Raw genomic sequence first — 26,793 nt, forward strand, 5'->3', positions numbered from 1 at the left:
CACTAAACATGTTTGAAATGTTTATAGAGAGTGTTATCCTACCTTTTAGGAGAACATTCTGGTTACAAAAATAAAATTAACTACAGAAAATATTATAAGAACATAACATAATGCTCTCAAAACATTCATAGAACAATAACATTTCTAGCTGGGATGAGCTCATATTGTGGTCATAGTTTGAGCACACAGTGAGAGCGCTGTGCGGTTACACTTTTAGATCACTGTGAACTCAGATTGCAGACGTTGTGACCACATGGTGACATCACTGTGAGATCATAGTGTTGACTGGGTACATTGTGATGAAGACCAGCAGAAGAACACACATGAGCCCGAGACACACTGTCATCAACACCAAACACCTGCGTCCTCCTGACAGAGAAAACACACACATATCAGTGTACACAGCAAAAACTCCAGTGTTAAATGAACACTCCTGGGAGTGTATATGAGTCCACACTCAAGTGTGTAAAGTGTTAAAATTAGAGGTGGGCATAGATTCATTTTTTTAATCTAGATTAATCTAGATTCATTTTGAAATGAATCTAGATTAATCTAGATTAAAATGGCTCATTTGAATTCTGCCGAAGGCATTCAGAATATGTGTGCTACCCAAATAATGACTATAAAAGTAGGCTAAGTCTTTGAGAACGGGTTTCTCAAGCCAGGTGGCGCATTAGACCAGGGGCTCATCTCCTGTTTCCAAAATGCATCACAAACTGCTTGAGAAAGCTGTTCTACTCATAGACTGTAAAAGTTACTACTGTACTGTTACCGTCCGTAGGCAACATTAGGTAGGCCTATGTTATTATCAACTACTATAGGCTATCGATTAGGGATGGGCGATATGGCCTTAAATCCATATTGTGATATACACTGCAGCCTCTTGCCATAACAATATATATTATAATAAAACCATTTCAGAACAGGTTACACAGACCCTGCTAAACAACTGCTAAATGTATTTTTTTAAAGGGTGTATGTAGTTTTGAGAACATATATTGTGCAAAACTGTAAGTATACAACATAATTTTGCAGATAAATAAAATTTAAGTACACTAGCGGCAGAGACTTAAGTGGGTCTAATGTTTATTATGGCTTGGAGCTTATGAAACCCCAAATTTAAAATTAGAATATTCTAACTGATGTCTTTTCAGTTAAAAAGAAACACAACAACGATTCTTTAAATCGGGCGCAGACAGAGATTATGTTCTACACCACTAAGACATGTTGGGAATAATACGCGCGCGCTGGTTTTCAGTGATATGTTTCGTTTTGAATTTGAGGTGGTAGAACGGATTAGTCGTGTGTTAATTTACCGAACTGTTACACCACACAGTCTGCGTCGGACGGCTTAAATCCGAACCAAGTCCAAATAATGGATGTTGTTCTGATCTTTTACACCAACTTTAACTTTCAGCCGTGTTTACTTAAGATGACGACGAATATGATGCGTTGCAGCCGGGTGTAGCTCGCGGCCACGGGTAGATTGCGTCATCATAGCAGCTTGTGTAGCTCCAACTCAACTTGGAGAATAGATTAACGGCGAAATTTTTTTATCACCCGATAATAGACCCTTTTACAGTTGGTAAACACGGTGACGTATTTGTGTGGGCGGAGCTTAGCTGGAGGCAGAAAGATCTCTCTGGCCGCTTCACTAACGTTAGTTTGCAAGTTTTGTTAGCTTGTTTTTTATCAATGACTGGAGAAAATCCGATTTTGTCTTAATGTGCAAGGTCACTCACTGTCCAGGACGCCGATTGTTATTTGCAAAAGTTAATTTTAACGGACGGAACCAGATGACGGTACACGCTCAGTCAATGGACGAACTGACAGGATTAACGTTAACGCTACCCCCGGTTGAGTGGCCTGACTTCTACACCTGCCCGATAGAGAAACCGAGGGTAAAGAGAAAATGAGGACATATAAATATATTTAGATGCCTATAATATAACTATGTGCTGAATGGTCATGTAAAGACTTGTGTGGTTCAATCCGCAGTTCTGCCTAGCCAGCGCCAAGACGACAATGTAAAGAGTGACATACGGTGCAATTTGAATGATATGAATATTTTCTAGAAATAAAAATTCCAGATACAGCATACTCATTTTTCATTGATTCTTGCACCCAAGAACACAACAAGATGACTTTTAATAATAAAAATAATAATTTAAGCTCCTTATTATGTAGCCGAATCTGTGCTGGTTTGTATTGGCCGCCTCCAGTTTTCCGTTTGTTTTGCCTCCAGCTAGCGCCGTGACGTAGGCGCAAAAGGGGTCTATAGTCTCGCGTTAACGCAGCACATTGAAGACACCTGGTGTTAACAAGCAGAATCACTGAAGGAGAAAACCATAATTAAAGTTACCATTGTGGAGATCAGTGTGTGTTTTAGTTGGGCTCTTGACCTTAAATTATTAACTTGAAGATTTGTTTGGCTGCTGTGCATGAGTTCTAACAGCCAGATGAACAAAGGGAAATGGTGATCTGATGGTGTTGGTTGTGTTTTAACATAATCATTAATTCACAATCATTTGACCTAAATCACTGAACTCATAGAGTCCAATATATGAGTTAGGTGTACTTTATTAACTATAGCAGCACTGGCCTTGTACAGCATAATATTTTTTAACTTTTACAATGTAAGGCAAATAATTTCTAAAAAGTTTATCTGACATAAAAAGAAGACACACAGACATTAATAATCAGCCTGTGAATCTCAACAATGGTGACAATAATAAAGCATGTTGCAGTGCATTCTGGGTTCCACCAATCAAAACTCATTCATGGCTCCCATCATGCATTGCTGCATGAATAAATAATGAGCTTATGTTCAGAGGTGATCTGTTTGTCACCATTGCTGAGATTCATACGCAAAATCTTGATGGGTGTTTGTGCCTAAAAAAAACCCAATAAAACATTTATTTATTTTTTAATATTGAATAGATCATTTGGATTTCATTGACAAGGCTAAAAATATTACACTGCTGTAATTAATAAAGTTAACTTAACTCATAAATTGGACTCTATATGAGGTTCAGCGATTCAGGTCTAATGATTGTGAGATAATGATTGTGTTCAATCACAACCAATACCATCAGATCACCTTTTCTCTTTGTTCATCTGGCTGTTATAACTCAGGTACAGTAGCCAAACAAAACTTAAAGTTAATAATTTAAGGGTCAAGAGCCCAACTAAAACACACACTGATCTCCACAATGGTAACTTTAATTATGGTTTTCTCCTTCAGTGATTCTGCTTGTTAACACCAGGTGTCTTCAATGTTGGCAATAAAAGATATTTTGTAAATTTTACTCATTTTAAATGGTTAACTTTTAAGGAATTCATTTGATTAATTATTACTCAATTCTAATTTGTTAAATTTAATTAATAATATTGCTTGTAATCTGTTGCCTCATTTTTATTAATTAGATATTAATAAAATCAATGTATTCTTTTTTACAGTGTAGTTATTTTAGTCGATAAAGTTTTAAATATGGATTTTTTTTTTTTTTTTTACAAAAAACGCACTTTGGCACTTTATTCACTTCGGAAGGCTTTTATTAACCGCCGGTGATGCGTGGAACACTTTAATCATGAATGGATGCACTTTGATTGTCTTCAGAAAATATATGGCCATTCACTGCCATTATAAAGCTTGGAAGAGCCAGGACATTTTTTAATATAACTCTGATTGTATTCGTCTGAAAGAAGATGGCTTCAGGGTGAGTAAATCATGGGCTAAATTTAGAGCTGCTGTACAGCCAAAATGAGCTTTGTTGTATTCTTTTCCTGTAAACAATGTAAAGCTTCTTTATAACAATCTATATTGTAAAAAAAAAAAAAACTAAATAAAGGTGTCTTGACTTGAAATAAGTTTAGTGTTTTGTTCTTCCCTCATATTTTAAAATATTTAAAAAATATAAATCTAAAAATATTTTCCACATAATTTGATGGTTTTAGCAAACTTCATTTAAATTATCACTTAATTATCTCATTAACTCTAACACTGCTTCAGTGTTACTTTTAACACCCTGCTGGTGGTTCCCATATGAACATTGAGCAGTGTTAATTTAACACAGGGGAATTTACTGTGTACAGTATGTTTGCTGTGGTTAGTGTCACAAAAGCAGAGGTGTAAAGTCCAGGTTCAGAAAGTAAAAGTCCTCCTCAGTATTTTGTTCCAATCACCTGGATTTGCTAATTAGCACAGTTTTCCAGCCAGGAGACAGGACTAATTAGTGAAATCAGCTGGATGAGTTCATGGGTGGAATAAACAAATGGCAGGACTTCTACCCAGATAGCAACATTGTTTCGGCCCGGATCCGGCCCATATCTGGCACTTGTGGAATGCGGATCTGGCCCACATGCAGCGTGGAATGACGGCCCTTGGGTGGCCCACTCCTGTTTGCCAGATCTGGGCCACAAGCAGGCCATAGCAATGCCACATGTCAGCCAAGAGCAAAGAAATAAACCACAACTGGTCCTTATCTGAGCCATAAAGTCTGTGTATATTAAATACAGAGTCATCTCAGCCTTAATAAGCCTGTTAACAAGCAGAAACACTGAAGGAAAGAAGAGAACAGAAAAAGAGACGAGCAGAAACACAAGAACTACAACTGACTTCAGACACAGTCTTAGATGAAATCAACTGAAGAGAAAAGAAGACATTAAATCTGTGAAGATCTCAGCAGAGGAGGATTAAACAACTCCACAAACAACATTACCAGCTTCACTTATTACTAACCAGACTGACTTTATTTCTGTCAGACGTCTACAGAAGTTCTTATTGAGAATTAACAGAGGTTTAACTCTAATGTGTTTCATTTGAAGTCACCATAATAGTGAATAGTGTTTCCATTAGTTGGGCTCTTAACTCTTAGGATATCTAAACTCCTAGTCTTTTTTGGCCGCTGTGGCAGTGTGTTAGTCAAACACATTTGCAGCAGCAAAGAAAGCTAAAGTGAAATGAGATCAGGTGATGATGGTTACCTGTTGATGATTTTGTAATCATCATGAAATAACCTGTTTCACTGATGTCTTTGTAATCTAACAATTGTGTTGATCCATTAATACTTTCACATCACAAACCCTGTGTTACTGCAGCATGAGATCCACCAATATTATAACAGTTAGTTTAAAGCTTTTATCAAACATGAGATAAAAAAAATTAGCTTTTGTTGACACACACAGATATCAACAATCAGCGTATGAATCTCAACAATGGTGACAATCACAAATATTTAGATAAACAGATAAATTCAGAACATCACTGAAAAGCTACTAATTCACAACAAAACCAACAGCAAAAAATAAAAGCAAATATTTAGAATCAAACAAAATTATAGAACAATTCAGCTGCATAATTTATTCATGTTGCATTGCATGCTGGGAGTTTTGTAATATGCTGGTACCCAGCATGCATTGCAGCAAAGTACTTTTGATTGTCACCATTGTTGAGATTCATACGCTGATTGTTGATGTCTGTGTGTCTCATCATAAACTGACTTTTTTGTGCTCATGCTTGATAAAGTCTTTGAACTTATTGTTATAATATTGCTGTATCTCATGTTGCAGTAACACAGGGCTTGAAAATATTAATGGATCAACACAATTGTTAGATTCCAAAGACATCAGTGAAACATGTTTCATTATGATTATAAAACCATCAACAGGTAACCGTCATCACCTGATCTCATTTCACTTTAGCTTTCTTTGCTGCTGCAAATGTGTTTGACAAACACACTGTCAGAGCGGCCAAAAAAGACATAATATATAGTCAGAGTTAAGAGCCCAACTAATGGAAACACTAATCACTCTTATGGTGACTTTAAATGAAACACATTAGAGTTAAACCTCTGTTAATTATCAATAAAAACTTTTGTAGACGTCTGACAGAAATAAAGTCAGTCTGGTTAGTAATAAGTGAAGCTGGTAATGCTGTTTGTGGAGTTGTTTAATCCTCCTCTGCTGAGATCTTCACAGATTTAATGTCTTCTTTTCTCTTCAGTTGATTTCATCTAAGACTGTGTCTGAAGTCAGTTGTAGTTCTTGTGTTTCTGCTCGTCTCTTTTTCTATTCTCTTCTTTCCTTCAGTGATTCTGCTTGTTAACATGCTTATTAAGGCTGAAATTACACTATTTTTAATATACACAGACTTTGTGGCTCAGGTAAGGTCCAGTTCTGGTTTATTTATTTGCTTTTGGCTGACATGTGGCATTGCTATGGCCTGCTTGTGGCCCAGATCTGGCAAACAGGAGTGGGCCACCCAAGGGCCGTCATTCCACGCTGCATGTGGGCCAGATCCGTATTCCACAAGTGCCAGATGTGGGCCGGATCCGGGCCGAAACAATGTTGCTATCTGGGTACTTTCTGACCCCTGGACTTTACACCTCTGCACAAAAGTGCTATTTAAAACCCTGCTTACTGTGGACTGATGAGCTCAAGTCATCACTGGTGGTGCACTGCTGCAAGTCGCCAACAATGTTATTATTACTTTAATTTATGTAGTTAGTGCACTGGTTTGTAGAGTGGGAGAAGCTATTACATTTCTTAAAGGTGTGTTACAAAAAGAATACCTTGATGATCAAACTTTTATCATTTGATCAATTCATCATCATTTAACTCTAATACATTATATTTTCATTGAAAAGTGTGCGGCCTCCTCCTCTCTGCTGCCTTCTTGTTACACTTAAATAGTTTAGGAGCTGAGACCAAGTCTCAACACGTAAGAACCTTTATGAATCACACTTAGTTTAGAAATTATGTGATTCTTAGAATTTTGACAGACTAAAATATTACATACGGCCCCAGATGTTTTTCTTCCTCAATTATCACTTCAGTCCTCCCTACAGGCCTAGCGCTGTCCCTGGTCACAGACACGGAGATGTGCCTTTAATTTCACCAAGCTGACTGCACACACACTTACAGGTTGTATTTTCAAGTCATTTGGCTGACACCGCCGTCGGTGTATGAATGAGTGAATGAATGGGTGATTGCGAGGCAATATGTAAAGCGCTTTGATGGCCTTGGGTCTTGTGAAAACGCTATATAAATGCAGTCCATTTACCATTTCAAGTGAATCTAATGTGAATAAAGTGGTGATATGGGTGAGTTGTTTACTTCTTAATTAGTATTCTCATTAACACCATTATTTATACCTATTAAGTCAGACCGATTTGATGCGCATGAAAATGAGAGGCGGGATTTGCGTTGTTTTATTCTTGTACTGTGGATTAATTTCTTATTTCAGTTTTTTTTAAGCACTGCTTCCTTTGCCTCCTCGAAGGGAAACCCCAAAGACAAAATAAGAGAAAGAGCTAAAGCAGAAGTGAAAATGCAGAAAAATAAAAATCCCCATTGTTAAATTAATACTGTTCGGTGTGAACACATTAGTAACAAGGAAAAGTAACAATGAAGCAGTCAGTTCAACTGAATGCTTCAGTAACTGAAGTTAATTATATAATTAAGTTCTTTAAGCAGATGTGATGAGTTCGTTTAGATGCTTCTTTCTTTAGTTCATCAAACAACGTGACTGTATTATAACTCCAGTTTCTTCTGACTCAAAGAGCTGAAGCTGTTCTTCAGTTGGTCTTTTTTCAGTCATTAGATCAGTGTAATTGTCCTGTAAGCTGATGATAATGTGATTGAACTCTTCAACTGTGTTCTTTAACAGGTCTCCAGAGAGATCACAAGGTTTACCGCAGTCCGCCGGATCCAGGCCGTATCCAGATCGGATGAAGGACCTGCGCCTGGACGCGACGACAGCCCAGTCCTGAAGTGTCAACCAGTCTCTCCCCTGTGAAGGCCTCCCTCCCTCCCTTCCCTTTACCTCTCTACAGATAAAATGTTTTCGGGATAATTCCGGTTCGTGTGGCTACCAGTCCCGGCTCCAGGACAAACTACTTGGGGGGGCTTTTACAATTTTTAGGTGGGCTTGCGTGACGACGGGGGGGGGGGGGGGGTGTGTGTTAATAAGACGTGCGTGAAATGTGATTGGAAATATTTCGTGGGGATATCGCGGCGAAATGTGATTGTTGTCCATCATTCTGCGCAATTGTTGAAAAAGAAAAACGTCACGTCGCAACATTTGACATATTTGCGTTTTAAACTATGAAGGCGAGCACTTTGAGCGAAGGTGAGTTATGTCGGTGGAGAAGTAACGTTACTATCAAATCCCATTCAATTTTTCACTATAGAAAGTGAAACTAAAAACTGACCGATGAGAGCTGAATCTACTTAACATGTGCTGATAACGTATAGGCCTAACCATAGGCGCCGATACCGTAGGTGCTCCGGGGCTCGAGCACCCACGGAAAATACTGAGCACCCACGGAAAATACCGAGCACCCACATGTGCCAGACTGTCATTTAACATTGCAGTTGGTGCTATGTGAAGTGTTTCTCGGATGAAAACGCCTATTTAGTGACCCCGCTCTGTACGCAGAGACGTTGCTCCCATAGTCAGTATATCCTCCTGAAGAATTAACCGCAATGGTGAGTCAACAAAAATTTTGCTCAAACGGGTGCGGGTCGGACACGGGTCTAAACACGGGTTTAAAACAATCACGTACAAACGTAAACATATATGCACATTTTTAGGAACACATCTACAAAAATATGCCTGTATTTCAAGTAAATAAAATAATTTAAAATCCACATCAGTTGTGCCCACGCCCTCTCAGGAGTCTCTATACCTCCCACTAAGCAAAATGATGTCCGAAAGACGTCTTTTCAACGTCAAATCGGACGTTGAAAAGACGTCCACTGAGGGTCTAGAATGAAAGTTGATATGACATCTTTTTTCGACGTGTTCTGCACGTCCGATATACAGGTAGACGTTCATCGAACCTTCGTACAAGGTTAAACACTAGTTCAGATGTGGGCATTGTGGACATATTTCAACATCATTTATGGTCTCATTTAGACATAATTACTTTGACTATTGCTGTCAGATGATCTTAGTGAGAATTAACAGAGGTTTAGATGTTGATATTTGTTTCATTTGAAGTGTCACCATTGTGGTGATCAATGTTTGCTTTAGTTGGGCTCTTGGTCCCCTTTCTTTATACTTTAACTTTTCTTTGGCTGCTGTAACAGTGTGTTTGTGTAACACAATTGTTGTGGCAGAGAAAGCCTAGAAAAAGTTTGAGTGTTATCAGCTCAATGTTGATGATGACATAATCATCACAAAATGGGCATCTAATATTGTTTAAAGTTTTGTGTTTATATTTGGGATTAATAACCACCATCCTTGTGGAACTGCAATATTGGTTCCAAAAGCATTAAAATTATCACTTATTTGAAGGTGGATAAAAATCATGTGCACATGATGTTTTGAGCAAATGTATCATATAGTCACACACAGACATCAAGATTTTGGATATAAATCACAACAACGGTGACAAAAAAAAAAAAAAAAAGCTTCATCCTGCAATGCATGATGGGTAGCTTTCATAGTACAAAACTCATTCTTGATTCTCAAGCTTTTTTGTTTTGATTGTCACCGTTGTTGTGATTCATAGCCAAAATCTTGATGTCTGTGTGTGACTATATGATACTCTTGCTCAAAACATGTGCACATGATTTTTATCCACCTTCAAATAAGTGATAATTTTAATGCTTTTGGCACCAATATTGCAGTTCCACAAGGATGGTGGTTATTAATCCCAAATATAAACACAAAACTTTAAACAATATTAGATGCCCATTTTGTGATGATTATGTCATCATCAACATTGAGCTGATAACACTCAAACTTTTTCTAGGCTTTCTCTGCCACAACAATTGTGTTACACAAACACACTGTTACAGCAGCCAAAGAAAAGTTAAAGTATAATGAAAGGGGACCAAGAGCCCAACTAAAGCAAACATTGATCACCACAATGGTGACACTTCAAATGAAACAAATATCAACATCTAAACCTCTGTTAATTCTCACTAAGATCATCCGACAGCAATAGTCAAAGTAATTATGTCTAAATGAGACCATAAATTATGTTGAAATATGTCCACAATGGCCACATCTGAACTAGTGTTTAACCTTGTACGAAGGTTCGATGAACGTCTATATCGGACGTGCAGAACACGTCGAAAAAAGACGTCATATCAACTTTCATTCTAGACCCTCAGTGGACGTCTTTTCAACGTCCGATTTGACGTTGAAAAGACGTCTTTCGGACATCATTTTGCTTAGTGGGCTACTTTCACTTTTAAAAAGTCATCATAACCGCGCGCGCGATCTGCTTGCAGTCATCGAGATGGATGCTGTCTGAGGAGTTGAAGAAAAGAATAGCTAGTGGAGATGGTAAAGTTGTCGACAAAACTGAAGAAAACAATGTTGGGAAAGGCTTTGCTGCATGCATTTTCGTGTTGGATAGCCACAAATGTGGAACTTCATCGCTGAGAAGGAAGCACGCAGATAACTGTTACTGTAGTAACAAACCAAGCAGTTCTATCGAACAGTATTTGTCAAATTTAACACTGTTACATTTTGTAAATTTCCCACGAAGCTGATCGCGGTTACGTGTCAGTTAAACTTTCCATCTCCAATCCTGTCTGTATTTGTGAGAAGTGGCGCTGTCCTTGAAAGATTACTTTACGGCTGTATTATCAAGTAGGCTAAATATGGTGTGTGTGTTCGTGTCGGCCGCTGTCCATTTCCTAAGGTTTTGAAATGCAAACATTTTTTGACTACTTTTTTTTTTTAAAGGGCTTGCGCCCATGAGCACCCACGGAGGAAAACATAAATCGGCGCCTATGGGCCTAACCTTAATTTATTTTCTTAATATTTCTCTTGTGGCCCATGGTAAAAAAAATGAGAATTATTTCATGTTAAACACGTTGTTTTTTAAATGAGGACTAATATAACATCTTCATCGCTGCGCGTCGGTTATGCAGTGATGCGCTATGAGATTATTGCGGGGCTAATTAATTGTAGCCTAATATTGATTTGATAATAAAAGTAGCCTAATAATTGTAACAGACCTTATGTTTGATTGTGTATATGCACATTAATTCTGGATGTGCTGGCGCTCGTTCTATGTGTGCAATGCATTTTAACCTCGGGGCTAGTAGATAGGCAATTAAGGTCCTGCATTGCGTACTTGGGGTGTCACGGTCTTCGGATTTTCCTCTCACATGTGTGTGAAAAGACGTTTAATAGCCTAAAGTAAAGAACAGTTCAGGCAGTTCTCGTTTATTGTTATCTTATTCATAAAGTGTTTAGGCGAACCCTGCACGAACGCTCAGTCACATAATCATCATTCAGATCACCGCAAGGGGGGGCTTGAGATCATCTTAGGGGGTAAGCCCCCCCAAGCCCCCCCTTGACGCCGGGCCTGGTGGCTATGCGGACGTGCCAAACAAATTCTGTATTATAAATGTTAAAGGCCAGACAAGTAGTTTATTGAGGGTTGATTTGTAAAGAAGGAATCACGCCTACACGTCTGCGCACATATATATTTAAACGCACATACATTTGGACTGAACACGTAATGCGCGACATCTGCGTTTCGCAGGTTTGCGTTTTGGAGGTTTGAGGTTTTCGTTAGAACGGTGTCGTGTTAGCGGCCAGTCGTGTTAGCGGTAAGTTAACTACTAATGATCTTCGCAACGGAAGTACATCAATCAATCAAAACTAACTTTAGCTGGACAATAACTTTATCCTACACAGCAAAAACCCCAGTGTTAAATCAACACTGCTCAGAGCACATTATGGTCCCACTCTACATGGTGTTAAAGTAACACTGAAGCAGTGTTAAAGTTAATGAGACAATTAAGTGATTAATTTAGTGATGATTGAGCATTATTGAAGACACCTGATGATAACAAGCAGACTCACTGAAGGAGAAAATCACAAATTGTGTGTTAGTCAAACACATTTACAGCAGCAAAGAAAGCTAAAGTGAAATGAGATCAGGTGATGATGGTTACCTGTTGATGGTTTTATAATCATCATGAAATAGACTGATTCACTGAGGTTTTTATAATCTAACAATTATGTTCTTCCACTAATCACATCACAAACCCTGTGTTACTGCAGCATGAGATCCAGCAATATAACAATCAGTTTAAATCTTTTTACAAAAACGAAACAAAAAAAGTAATTTATGCTGTCACACACATATTAACAATCAGCATTATGAATCTCAACAATGGTGACAATCACAAATATGTAGATAAACAGATTAATTCAGACCATCACTGAAAAGCTACTAATTCACAACAAAACCAACAGCAAAAAATAAAAGCAAATATTTAGAATCAAACAAAATTATAGGACAATTCAGCAGCATAATTTATTTATGTCGCAATGTATGCTGGGAGTAGGGCTGGGCGATATATCGCATGCGATTGTTATGCGCATCTCGTCAGTAAAGCCGGTTCCTTGATTAGTAGTAAATCGCCATCACCTGCTTTCAGATGGAGCGGCATTTACTACAAAGAGCCGTAATTAACTGACAAGCTGAGCCATATCGCATTAATATAGCGGACGTATCGGCAGCAATAATTAATGCGATATGGCTCAGCTTGTCAGTTAACTACGGCTTTTTATACACAGCAAAAACTCCAGTAAATTAACACTGCTGGGAGTGTATGAGTCCACACTCAAGAGTGTTAAAGTTAATGAGATAATTAAGTGATTAATTTAGTGATGATTGAACATTATTGAAGACACCTGATGTTAACAAGCAGAATCACTGAAGGAGAAAATCACAAATTGTAAGTTACCATTGTGGTGATTGGTGTTTGCTTTAGTTGGGCTCTAGGCCATTATATGTGTACTTTAGATTTTGTTTGGCTGTTGTATCTGAATTGTAACTGCCAGTTGAACAAAGAAAAAAGTGATCTGTTGCTGTTGGTTACATTATAACATTCATCATTTGAACTTGATCACTGAACTCATTAAGATCTTTCATTCTGACTTCGATTTATGTTGTTGGTTAGAAAATCTGCATAAATGGCCAAAATTTTTTATATAATTTAAAGGATTTCTTAAAAGTTTTTTTTTTTTTTAAAAATCGTTCTTTTAGGCACACACAGATGTCAAGTTTCAGTCTATGCATCTCAACAATGGTGACGAGCAGAATATTCAATTAGGAAAAGTAAATTACATAGACAATTCAGATCATAATTTATTCATACCGCAATGCATGATGGGAGCCATTAATGAGTTGTGATTGGTGGCAGCCACTGCAACATGCTTTATTATTGTCACCATTGTTGAGATTCACTGGCTGATTATTGATGTCTGTGTTTTAAATGAATTTATCTAAATGTCTTTTGATCAGAACAATGTTTATTAAATGTTTTGAATTATAAGTAAAGTACTGATAATCATAGGCTGAAGAATCACTAATTTGCTGCTAACAAGTTAAACCAAACTATCTCATTAAGTTTCCTTTTTCAGATCACAGCATGATTATGTCAAAACATAACCCACACTATAAGATTACATTTTACTTTGTTCATTTAACTGTTATAAATCAATAACAGCAGACAAACAACAGTAAATATAATAGTTAACATCTAATGGTCTAGAGACCAACTAAAGCAAACACCCATCACCACAATGGTAACTTACAATTTGTGATTTTCTCCTTCAGTGATTCTGCTTGTTAACATCAGGTGTCTTCAATAATGCTCAATAGTCACTTAATTAATCACTTAATTATCTCATTAACTTTAACACTCTTGAGTGTGGACTCATATACACTCCCAGCCCCAGGAGTGTTAATTTAACACCGCTCCATCTGAAAGCAGGTGAAGGTGATTTACTACTAATCAAGGAACCGGCTTTACTGATGAGATGCGCATAACAATCGCATGCGATATATCGCCCATCCCTAGCTGGGAGTTTTGTACTATGCTGGTACCCAGCATGCATTGCAGCAAAGTACTTTTGATTGTCACCATTATTGAGATTCATACACTGATTATTGATGTCTGTGTGTGTCAAATTGAACTGACTCTTTCGTGCTCATGTTTGTTAAAGTCTTCTAACTGACAGTTATAATATTGATTGATCTCATGCTGCAGTAACACAGTGTTTGTGTTGTGAAAAAAATATTAATGTGACAATACAATTGTTAGATTAAAATACCTCAGTGAATCAGTCTATTTCATGGTGATTATAAATCCATCAACAGGTAACCATCATTACCTGATCTCATTTCACTTTAGCTTTCTTTGCTGCTGCAAATGTGTTTGACAAACACTGTCACAGCGGCCAAAAAAGACAAAAGATATAATAATATTATTTATTATACAAAGATTATTTTGGCTACAATAAGGTCCAGTTCTGGTTTATTTCTGACATGTGGCATTGCTATGCAGAGGTGTAAAGTCCAGGTTCAGAAAGTAAAAGTCCTCCTCAGTATTTTGTTCCAGTCACCTGGATTTGCTAATTCAGCAGGAGAGAGAACTAATTAGTGAAATCAAGCTGACTGAGTTTATGGGTGGAATAAACTAGGGCTGACTTCTAATAGTCGAGGATTTGACGATTCGATTCGGAGAGGTCTGATTCGACTATGAACCTCATAGTCGAATACATGGGCGTCAGTTTGGTTTGAAATGTGCTGGGGACAGAGACGCATTCGCATTTTCAGAAGGGCTGGGTACCATTTTTATTTCATTTTTTCAGGTCATGTTTTGAAAGACGATGTCCTGTAGCTTACTAATGTAAATAAATTAAAATGTATTCAAAAATCTGCTTCACATTTTCAGCAGGGCTGCGGAGCGGCTGTGAGTTGACTCCACACGGTTCTCATGTGCGTTAAAAAGCTTTTACGTGGTTTAATGTACCTAAACAGTGATTACCAAATTCCCCTCTCATGTTGCTCCACATAACCACTTAAAATGATAAAAAAAATCGAACCCAGAGTCCAATTATTATGGACGTTATCTGATATTAAGCGTTTCTGCTTCACATTTTCAGCAGGGCAGCGGAGCGGCTGTGACGGTACGTTCACACGGGGCGTCAGCGTCAACGCTTGACGGAAGGCGTGGCTGAAGTTTGGCACTGACGCCATGGTCATAGCAGCGTCAGCCAATAGGCCTATGTCACGAAAAAATTGAAGACCGGAAGTACGTCTTTTAGTAGGGATACGACTCTTCCGGTTAGCTTTTTACAATGGCGAGTCTGATAGATATCGCGGGACCAAATATCTCCGCAACCTGCCTGAAGTCACATATGACGATGTGGTTCGGATGGTAAATGAAAACTCTCGAGTGGAAAAGCGTTTAAGCTGAGGAATGGCTGTCTATGTCCTGACGCAGAGCAACCCGGTGCACTACAACAACAGTGGCGGGCCGTTCGTCAGTAAGGTAAACGTTTCTATGGTTACAGCGAGTTGGACCAATCAGCAGATGTTGCTGCTACGCTTAGGATTGTGGGTAGCGTAGTTTTTCTTCATAAGATCGCGGATAAAACATGTTTTTCTTAAAACAAGGTTGATTTCATACGAACTTAAAGCTTCTACAGTAGCAAAAACATTAGTTTCAAAACCTCATAGCCCGTGGTCAGTCTACCTCGGATGGTTTTGTCATTATGGCTGATAATCTAAATCCTTATGGACAAATACTGTTGACCGGAAGTTCTGAATCCCTACTCCGCGTTCCGGAAGCAGGAAGTGTGACATAGGCCTATGAAATTTAAAATGTATCCTCAGTTTGCTGCTCTTGAACAGGATGAACGTGATTGGCTGCCGCCTGGCTACTGTATTTGCATAGAGCGATCCTATTGGCTGACGCTTCCGTCTGCGGCGCTTCACTGGCATTGCTTGCGGCAGAAGTTGAAAAATTCTCAACTTCTGCCGCGAGCCACGCCAGTGAAGCACCGCCGACGGATCCACAATTCTTTTCAGCAACGCTTGACGTCACCCATTCAAAGTCAATGGGAAGCGTTGCCGCTGACGCCCCGTGTGAACGCACCGTGAGTTGACTCCACGCGGTTCTCATGGGTGTGAAAAAGCTTTACGTGGTTTAATGTACCTAAACAACCATCACCAAATTTCTCTCTCATATTGCTCCTCATGTTTATGAAATGGTATGATATATGTGTAATATATATGTGTTTTTTAGCTCTTTTGTTTGAAATGGAAAAAATCTAGCTGCTATCTAAAAAAAAAAAAGAAAAAGAAAAAAGGTTTGACTATCAGTCGACTACGGCAAAATCTAACGAATCAGATTCGACTATGAAAATCCTTAGTCGAAAACAGCCCTAGAATAAACATATGGCAAGGACTTTTACTCTTTGGCCCTGGATTACCCACCTCTGGCCGTAAGTCCACGCTGCATGTGGGCCAGATCATCTTTCAATGTGTGCCAGATGTGGGCCGGATCTGGGCCGACACAATGTTGCTATGTGGGTAGTATCTCATTTTGAGGAATATTACTGAATAAAAATGCAATAACCAGCAATATTAACTTCTCCATTGTTCTTCAGTTGATGTATAAGAAGAATGATTGGTTGGTGTAGTATTTGTCCCCCCCCCCCCTCCACTGTGATTGGACGGCTGGTTAAAAAGTGACAGTGACGAGTGCTGCGTTTTACCCAATGGCTCTGTCCCAAATAACACTTCATATGCGCTTTCGGTCTTGTGGACTTACAATGCGCGCGCTTCCCGACAGTCAAAGTGGCGGAACGTCACGAAAGTGTGGACTCATGGAAGACCGAGAGTTTTTAGGGTGCCAGTTGGGATAGGGCCAAAGTTTAACAGTTTTCAACTCTTACCTACAAGAAAAATATATATATAAAAAAAATGGCAATGAAAAAACAATTACATTACATAAAAACACAAATTAAGTTTACTATGGTAATCATGGTTATTATTTTACCATTTTATTGAAAACGAAAGCAACACAACATAAAAGCAGTTTCACACTCAATATCAGAATCTGGGACACTTTAGACTTCTACATTTTACTGTGATTGTCAGCTCAACACTTCAGACTAACAAACGAGATGCATGACAACATCCAGAAGAACACCTGCTTATAATGGAGCAAGACATACACACATAAGATGTAAAGTGTGCAGCATTACATTACACATGAAAGCAGTTAATGCTCGATGAATTCAACTTGCATTGTTTTAAAAGACGGGACTCTTAATAATGAATTATGTGATCACTATTGATTGATTCCATAAGGTAACACAAGTTTAAGGATGAAAAAACAGGATGATCCCTATTTCTCACAAATCCCTTTTCTCTTCTCAGAGCATCTGAGATCATTCCAGTTGTTCAGGGTGTGTTTTCCAGGATTTAGTTCAATACAGTCCTCACGTGCAGCATTATAGTTATTCGGCTCACCATCAGCCCAAAACCTGAATAAAATGTGTCAGATTTTTAATTATTCATAACCTCAACTAAACAACAAAAAATTTACGAATGTCACACACAACAAATACATAAATTAACAGTAATCTCAGCACTACATTTCTAGAGTAAACATAAAGCAGAAGTGAAAGTGCAGAAAAGTAAAAGAGAGAAGGTTTTTTTTTTTAATAGAATGTATTTATAGGGACCGCCTTTTGTGGTTTTGCTATATGTGTTTGTGGCAAAAGCTGTCTTCAGAAATGTAAAAAAAAAAGAAGTATTTTTGCACTTACCCTTTTTTCAGTGGTGAATCGTCCACCCATTTCATGATCCCCTCGTTCTCAATCTCAGACAAACCAATCCACACTTTCTCCTTGACTAATGAAGATATGTGCCTCTTTGTGTGAATAAAGACAGGAATAAGTGTGATTCCTCTCATTGATTAACAGTCACTCACACAAACTCACCTGCTTCTCTTCAGTGTTGATAATGACCAGATCAGCTCCTCGCTCTCTGCAGTAATGCCTGCTGTCAGACCAGCTCATCGACTCACTGGACATAAACAAGCCATCTGGACCCCACAGAAATCCTGAAAGAAACACAACTTGTTCAAACAGTTTACACAAAAGAAAAAAATGGAAAAAAGAAATGTACGTACAACAAACCTCGTTTAGAAGAGCACTGAAATTGCAGCAGTGTGATGGCTGTAATCAGAAGAAGACAAAGGATCCCGAGACACACTATGATCAACACCAAAGAACTGCTTCCTCCTGACAAAACACAGATATCAGTGAATAATATTGAAATTGAAAATTGTCAGTTCTGTCATGACCCGACAACAGCAAATGATCTAGGCAAGTATTTGAATGTTGACCAAAAAGCTTGGTGGCTACAGATACAGCAGGAACCAATCAGCTGTGCCCTGTAGAGATGATGTCATTGCAAGTTATGGACCATATAGAGTTTCATCACAGAACTTCGTGTATAAGGTTTAAAATCAACATTTGTAAGTAAAATATTAAATCTAACAGTTCTCATTTCATGAACCCAAATTAAACTCTGCTTACTGCGCTTTCGGGCTCTTCCTTCATCCTGGCAGTGTCTTTGAGGTCCAGGTGTGTCCATAATATTTCTGCGATTAGGATTTTCATAGTAGTCGTCAAATTCCATTATTCGTTCTTGTGTCTTGCTGTGCGTCTATACAGATGAGCTGTGGTCCTCAGAATGATGACTACTTTTAATAATCCACCTTATATAGTGCAAAATTTACACAGGAAGTGATCTCATTTGACATTTGCCTTTAATGTAAATATAGACTTCCTAAAACTCTCCTCAGACCCAAACTCTATGATTGTATCCTCTTGTACATCCAACCACATGTGATGAGCAAAATCCCCATCAAAATGGATTCTTTCCAGATCAGAAAAAGTCACTCATTAGTCGAAACTTCTCTATTACTGGCATTTGTCAACGGATATAGTCACATAACCTGTTTTCATAGAGTTGTCCTCATTTTAAGTACACAGTAAATTCCCCAGTGTTAAATCAACACTGCTCAGAGCACATATGGTCCCACTCTACATGGTGTTAAAGTAACACTGAAGCAGTGTTAAAGTTAATGAGACAATTAAGTGATCAATTGAGTGATGATTGACCATTATTGAAGACACCTGATGATAATAAGCAGAATCACTGAAGGAGAAAATCACAAATTGTAAGCCACCATTATGGTGATGAGTGTTTGCTTTAGTTGGGCTCTTGACCCTTACTGTGTCTTATTAACTTTAGACTTTGTTTGTCGGCTGTTATTGATTTATAACAGTCAAATTAACAAAGAAAAAGTGTGATCTGATAGTGTTGGTTAAGTTTTGACATAATCATGCTGTGATCCGAAAATGAAACTTATTGAGATAGTTTGGTGTATCTTGTTAGCAGTTGTGTGATTCTATTGTATATGATTATCAACATTTTCCTTATAATCCAATATATTTAATAAACATTGTTCTGATCAAAACACTTTCAAATGTATTAATTTAGAAACACAGACATCAATAATCAGCCTGTGAATCTCAACAATGGTGACAATAATAAAGCATGTTGCAGTGGCTTCCACCAATCACAACTCATTAATGGCTCCCATCATGCATTGCGGTATGAATAAATTATGATCTGAATTGTCTATGTAATTTACTTTTCCCAATTGTCACCATTGTTGAGATGCATAGACTGAATCTTTATGTCTGTGTGTGTATAAAATAAAGATAAAAAAAAAACTTTCAAGAAATCCTTTATATTATATCTGAAATTCTGGATATTTATGCAGAACCACAGTTATGCTGTAACCAATGACATAAACCAACAACATAAAGTTCAAATGATGATTGTCATAACATAACCAACACCATCAGATCACTTTTTTTTCTTTGTTCATCTGGCAGTTGTAAGTCAGATACGGCAGCCAAACAAAAATTAAAGTTATTTTTTTGTATAAGGGTCAAGAGCCCAACTAAAGCAAACACCCATCACCATATCGGTGGCTCACAATTTGAGATTTTCTCCTTCAGTGATTCTTCTTATTATCATCTGGTGTCTTCAATAATGCTCAATCATCTCTCAATTAATCACTTAATTTTTGCATTAACTTCAACACTGCTTCAGTGTTAACTTAATTATCTCATTAACTCCAACACAGCTTCAGTGTTAATTTTAACACTCTGTAGTGTGGACACATATAAACACTGAGGAGTGTTAATTTAACACTGGGGATCTTGAAGTTTCTTCTGACTCAAAGAATCAAAACTTCCCTGTAACTGACTTTTCTCAGCAGAGAGATCTTTGTCTCTGGTCTCCAGCTCCAGTTTCTCCTGACTCAAAGAGTGGGAACTGTTGTGTGACTGGCCTTTCTCAGCAGCGGGACATTTTATTCTGGTCTCTAACTCCAGTTTCTCCTGATTCAAAGAGCTGAAGTTGTTCTTCAGTTGGTCTTTTTCAGTCATTAGATCAGTGTTCTTGTCCTGTAAGCTGATGATAGTGTGATTGAACTCTTCAACTGAGTTCTTGTAACTCTTTAACAGGTCTCTCTCTGCTGTGATGGTGAAGTGCTGGAGTGTGATGAAGACCAGCAGAAGAACACAAATGAGCCCGAGACACACTGTCATCAACACCAAACACCTGCGTCCTCCTGACAAACAGATAGAACACATATATTTATTTTACTTTTGTTACCATTGTTGTGTTTTGCATGCTGAATGTTAACGTCTATGTGTAACACAACCCTGACCAATTGCAAGATATTGTCACAAATCTTGTAAAAATATAGCGAGATTGTATCAACCCAGTTAAAACTTTCACAAGGTGTTTATGACATAAGTGTTGACAATACAGTTTAACAAGATTATTAACAAAATTAAAAATAAACTAGTTGATGATTTAGTTTGGTCACCTTTTAAAAGCAATCTATTTATTATTTACTTTTCCTTTGAAATCAACTATCTGTGATTTCTTGTTACATTGCTGCATTAATTGGAAGTGAATTACAATAATACAAATGAAGGTCCAAGTGACCAACCAACGGGAACACTGATCGTCATAATGGTGAGTTCAAACTAAAACATTTTAGGAAAATCAGCGTGTTTAACGTTCTCTCAAAATTTTTAGTTGTATTGACAATTCAACATTCAAGATGACTTTAGGAAATGAGTGAATGCAACTAAAGAAAGATAACTGCAGTGGAGGAAATGAGTGAAAAGTCTATTAAGAATTACCATTTAAGCCTTGTTTATACTTTCGCCTGGCTCCGCAGCGCGAGTCTCCGCAGACTCCCCAAACGGACGAGGCGTTTACACTTGACGCACTCGCCATTGTACTATTCTTTGAAACGACAGGGGACGACTCGAGCAATTGTCCTCTAAACCATTAGGATTCAGCGGTGAGAAGAAGAAAGCTATACACACGTGACAATGTTTATTTTAGTACACCAGTAAACCCTGAGATTATTACTCATGACAATAAATCAAAGTATATGGATATGAGAATGTGTATACAATATAACTAAATTAACGATCTCTTACATATTTTCTAATTTCACTATTAAGTTTCGTGAACATTTTTATTAAACATGGACCTATATGTTCATTAAAATACGTTTTATGCTATTGTATGCTCATATTTTAAATGTAAGCAACTAATTTAGACATGCAAACTGGGTGCCGGTGTGTTGAGAAGTTCGAGCTCGGACAGATTCGGCTCGAAGTCGTTCGTCTTGGGATGCGGAGCCACGCGCGCTGTTACAAAAAAAGCCGCGCACGCCGCCAAGCGAAATGGGGTCTTGTGCACCCAACGCGCACGACCTTCCACACCGCAATGACGTAATTTTTGCTGCGCGCACCTTCGTGCTTGTGTGGACGTGCCGAGTATAAACCTAGCTTAAGTCTATTACATTTTTTTTTTTTTTTTTTTTGCCTGACAAAATTGCACACAAGTCAATCAATCTTAACTGAATAACCAAAGCATAGTATGTGAATAATAAAGATTACTAGATTTTTACAATTAAGACATTAAGTAAAGTTAACTAAAAAGTGTTAGTTAGAACAACTGTTGGATTTTTCAGAGGAAAAAAGGAATGATTGAAATTTTATGTAACAGTTTTCAGTTCCTCAAACATTATTGCTCCATGACCAACTCCATCTCTACGTCAGAATAAAATTTCTACTTACTGCACATTGGAGCTTTTCCTTCATCCTGCCAGAGACTCTCTGTTTGTGGTCCAGTTGAGCCTTCGGTAACTCTATTTAGAATATACCTGCCTGATTTCATTATTTGCTATAACTCACAGTCTTACAATACAGTAGTCTATGTGTTCACAGATGAGCTGCGGTCTGTACTGTAAGACTGGGTTTCCTGCTAAGAAAGAACATGAAATCAAACATCCTGCATTAAACAATACAAATAACTAATCTGGAGATTAGAAGAAAGAGCATAAGAACCGCCTTGCCCAGACTTCTCTCCTCTCCCCCTATGAGCCCCCCTCTCCCTACTTCCCTCCTTTCACCCTGACTCAAGTCACTGAAAGTTCACTAGAATATCAATATAAAACACATGATGTATCTTGTGAATATATTGTTGTTTCCCATTCAAATTTGGTGTAAGTCTCAGTGCATTTGGTAAAATGGTCTCAATTTCACAACAGTCACTTATATAATGTGCAAGACTGAAAAGTCTGTTCTCCGTTTTGGGTGGTGTCTCTTCAGGATATATGGTAATCATGGCTCCTTTCCCCCAAAACCAAATCCAAAAATATTTATGTAAATATTTACAACTCTTCTGTTCTGGGTATTTAAGGTAAACTGGCAGAACAGTCTTTGGAAATCTGTAACCAGGAAACCCCCACACAGGGCTGAGTACATCTACACTCCACACCTGGGATGGGCAAACTCAGTCCTGGAGGGCCAACACTGTCCTGCAGAGTTTAGCTCCAACCCTGATAAACTCTCCTGTCTGTAGCTTTCTAGTAATCCTGAAGACATTGATTAGCTGATTCAGGTGTGTTTGATTAGGGTCACAGATAGACAGAAACCATCAAAATAATGTTAATGTGTCAATGTTAACTGTATTGAATAGACATCTCTTTTGCTCCAGCAATTAATGTTGAAAAAAATTTTGATCCATAAATCAATGGTAATGGCACTGAGTCAATGTTACAATGTGATGTTGGTTCAACACCATGCATACTCTCAGAAAATGAGTAGTGTGACACTGGCAGTCTGAATGGCAGTCTGACACTGAAGCTTTGATACGTGTTTCAAACCATTAACTACAATTCCATTTGAACCACTGCTCTGAAGGTAAGGTGCGTGCACTAGATTTATTGTATTTCACTCGTCTTAAAGCCTGTCCACTATCTAGCGGGAATCATTTAGATGCAGCCTTGGCTTTTCACCAGGCGAGGGCGCTGTTACTGAAGCTTCGAGTAATGAACCCATTTTCAAAACAATTATTCTAAGTGGTTCAGTGCTTCACCAAAGCTTCATTTGCCCATCATTATGGAAGCATAACATCAGTGTTTCTCTGCTCATCTTTGACTGAAGCACAATGGTGACACACACAACTAATAAATTAAACAAACAGATCTCTCCTGTACCATCTTGCTCAAAAACACATAAAACATTAATCAAATTTATAAAATTGTATATTTACTCTCCTTATCAGTTATTGACTCAGTAGGATATACAGTGTTTGTTAATAGTCACAATCATCACCTAGTGGCCTGATTTACTGATCTAATTTATTGTCTAATGTATTTTTATGGGTGATGTTTCGTATTTTTGATTGTGGTATCACTGAGATTTTACAGATGAAGATCTATCAGAGTTTTGACAAACAGAAGACATGAAGGATTTAAAAAACAGTAAACAATCGGCGTATGAATCTCAACAATGGTGACAATCAAAAGTTTTATGGTGCAATGCATGTTGGGTGCCATCAGTTTGTTGAGGATCAGTGCCGATGGCTGTCGTGTTGATGAGGCCTTCACAGGGGAGTCTAGTTGTAAAGTGAAAATATACATAAATCCGTTAGTCGAGTTGCAAGTCGACTTACGCCACAAGAGTAACACTTGACGACGTGTGATGTAGGATGTAGGAGTAGAGTAAGCTGAACTAAGTGAACTAAAATGTCCATTGATAAGCTTTTTATTTAGAGGGAGATCCAGACCTCACCAAACTAATTTTACAAAACATTTTAAAGTCTTGTGTTTTTACCTAATTTTTAGTTTGAGCCAAAATAATTGTTTTTTTTTATTCAAAAATGTTCATACCTGGAATATGAAGTGCTAAATTTATGTAATTACATTAAAGTTATGCTGTGTGTTTACTATGGTAATAATGCCAATTGTCCAAAGCAAAAGCAATTCAACTCAAATGCAGTTTCACAGACACTCAATATTAGAATAACTGATGAATTAGGACAATCTGGGACACTTTAGACTTCATCGTGAGAAACTGGATGTTGTGAGTTTATTATAATTTTACATTTCCTTTAATCTGAATATCAGCTTGTGATTTTGTATATTACAGAAAAGTATGAAATAAAATGTATATTTAAGAAGTTTATATAAAATGAAGCAGACTGTTTTAAAAAGCAGAAACCTCAATTAGAAATTGGGCATTCACAATGAGATGATTCCATAAAATAATGGAAGTAAAACCACAAGAAGACGGGATGAAGCCTATTTCTCACAAATCCCTTTTCTCTTCTCAGAGCATGGGAGATCATTCCAGTTGTTCAGGTTTGAAGATGAACACGAAGATATAATTTCAACACAGTCCTCAATTCCTTTATCGTCATTCGGCTCACCCTCAGTCCAAAACCTAAATAACGTATTAGATGTTCAGTTATTCAGAACCCCACATTTTTTGATCAGGAATACAAAATAAGCAGATGCTTTTGAATTTATTTATAGGAAGTATCATTTATTGTGGATGCTGTCATGATTGTGTTTGTAGAAAATATATTTTCAGTTGTTTTCTTAAAGTTATGATGGTCTCATTTCATTTAATGAGATTACAAAAGACCAACCTACTAAATCCTGGTTTTCTGTGAGTGTTTTCTATCATCACTTACCCTTGTATCAGTGTTGAATTGTCCACCCATTTCAAAATGCCCTCGTTCTCAATGTCAGACAAACCAATCCACGCTCTCTCCTTGAATGAATTTATGCACCTCTGTGTGTGAATAAAAACAGGAATAATTGTGATTCCTCTCATTCATTAAAGCTACAATATGTAAGATTTTTTAGTAAAATATCAAAAAGTGCGATATATTTCCTGCAACTGATCCCAAAAGTTCCCAAAGATTTTTAATTTTAGAGAAATTCCAATCACGTGTCGCCTGTCAATGACGCAATATCCGCGTTAACCCAGGTTTCCGCTCGTACTGCCATAGTAAACATGGCGACAGACGTTGATAACTGCGTTACGTCTAGCGCCGCTCTTGTTTTGTTCATACATTATGGACCATGGCAAGCGGACTTTGGGACAAAAGGAGAACTAAAACGAGGATCAATATCAGCGTGGCGTTTTCGCGATGGTCGGCGACTTATATTGTACACTCAAAAAAATGCTATGTTGGCTTTAATTCACTTTTTTATGTCAAGAGGTTCAAATATGAACCTGAACATGAACCAAATATGTTTTGGTTGAATGGAAAAATATTAATTTTAGGATAATTGAACTTAATTAACTTAATTGTTTTGGACAAAATTTTTACTTTTAACCTTATTCAACTAAACGGCATTGGATTAACCTTATGTAATTTATTTAAATAAATAATGTTACATAAATCCAACGTAACCTAGTTACGTTTAACCTGTTGACATAAATTTTTTTATTAAAGCCAACATAGCATGTTTTTGAGTGTAGTTTTATGTCACATACTTTAACAGTCACTCACACAATCTCACCTGCTTCTCTTCAGTGTTGATAATGATCAGATCAGCTCCTCGATCTCTGCAGAACTTCCTGCTCTCAGACCAGCTCATCGGCTTATTGGATATGAAGAAGCCATCTAAACTACACAGATATCCTAACAGAAACACACACACTAAAGCTGTGTACATGAAAGATAAAGAAAAGTAGGAATACAAAAAAATGGATTCTAACCTTCTTTAAAAACTTTTGTCATTTCCTCACTCAAAGACGCGACTTTGGTCTCCAGTTCCAGTTTCTTCTGATTCAAAGCATCAGCACTTCTCTGTAACTGGCCTTTCTCAGCAGTGAGATCATTGACTCTGGTCTCTAACTCCAGTTTCTTCTGACTCAAAGAGTTGAAGTTGTTCTTCAGTTGGTCTTTTTCAGTCATTAGATCAGTGTAATTGTCCTGTAAGCTGATGATAGTGTGATTGAACTCTTCAACTGTGTTCTTGTAACTCTTTAACAGGTCTCTCTCTGCTGTGATGGTGATGTACAGTGTGATGAAGACCAGCAGAAGAACACAAATGAGCCCGAGACACACTGTCTTCAACACCAAACACCTGCGTCCTCCTGATAAACAGAGAGAAAACACACACATATCAGTGTATAACCTTTCATATTATTAGAAATTAAGTTTCAAATCAACCCTTTTAAGTAATCTATACATTTGTCTTTAGAAAGCAGGGCTTTTTAAATAGTATGTTATCTTATATGACAAACATCTGGAATTGCTTTGATAAAATATCACAATAAGTTCATGTTGATAAAAAAACAAAACAAAAAAACAAACAAATCCATGTTAATCACCTTCATATAAAAGCAGAAACATTGACCCAATTTTCATAGAAAAAAATGCTTGAAATTGTACATACTGTACTTTCGAGGTTTTCCTTCATCCTGGCCAGTTGTCTCAATACCATCTTCATAATTTGCATAAATAGCATCAAATTCCATGATTTGCTCTTGTTTCTTATAGTACGTCTTAACAGATGAGCTGCGATCTTCAGAAT

At 37.6% G+C, this 26,793-nt stretch overlaps 2 protein-coding genes across 2 annotated transcripts; both read right to left on the reverse strand.

The window, feature by feature from the left end:
• Positions 1–218: 218 nt before the first annotated feature.
• Positions 219–18,877, reverse strand: LOC308687928 (uncharacterized protein; the record flags this gene model as incomplete). The annotated part of the gene is made up of 5 exons (XM_081360747.1): positions 18,383–18,877; positions 17,981–18,085; positions 17,783–17,904; positions 17,609–17,712; positions 219–369 (listed from the first exon to the last, which is right to left on the reverse strand). Exons 1-5 carry the CDS (start codon positions 18,483–18,485, stop codon positions 219–221), a joined length of 585 nt encoding a protein of 194 aa, XP_081216873.1. The 5' UTR covers positions 18,486–18,877.
• A 5,429-nt stretch (positions 18,878–24,306) lies between these two features.
• LOC308688158 (uncharacterized protein) lies at positions 24,307–26,787 on the reverse strand. The gene is made up of 5 exons (XM_081361079.1): positions 26,656–26,787; positions 25,973–26,353; positions 25,774–25,895; positions 24,936–25,036; positions 24,307–24,682 (listed from the first exon to the last, which is right to left on the reverse strand). The coding sequence occupies exons 1-5, from the start codon at positions 26,735–26,737 to the stop codon at positions 24,541–24,543; spliced, it is 828 nt and encodes a 275-aa protein (XP_081217205.1). The 5' UTR covers positions 26,738–26,787; the 3' UTR covers positions 24,307–24,540.
• Positions 26,788–26,793: the final 6 nt, after the last annotated feature.

Source organism: Scardinius erythrophthalmus, assembly GCF_964197995.2.
Source record: "Scardinius erythrophthalmus genome assembly, chromosome: 3".
In the NCBI taxonomy this organism is placed as follows: Eukaryota; Metazoa; Chordata; class Actinopteri; order Cypriniformes; family Leuciscidae; genus Scardinius; species Scardinius erythrophthalmus.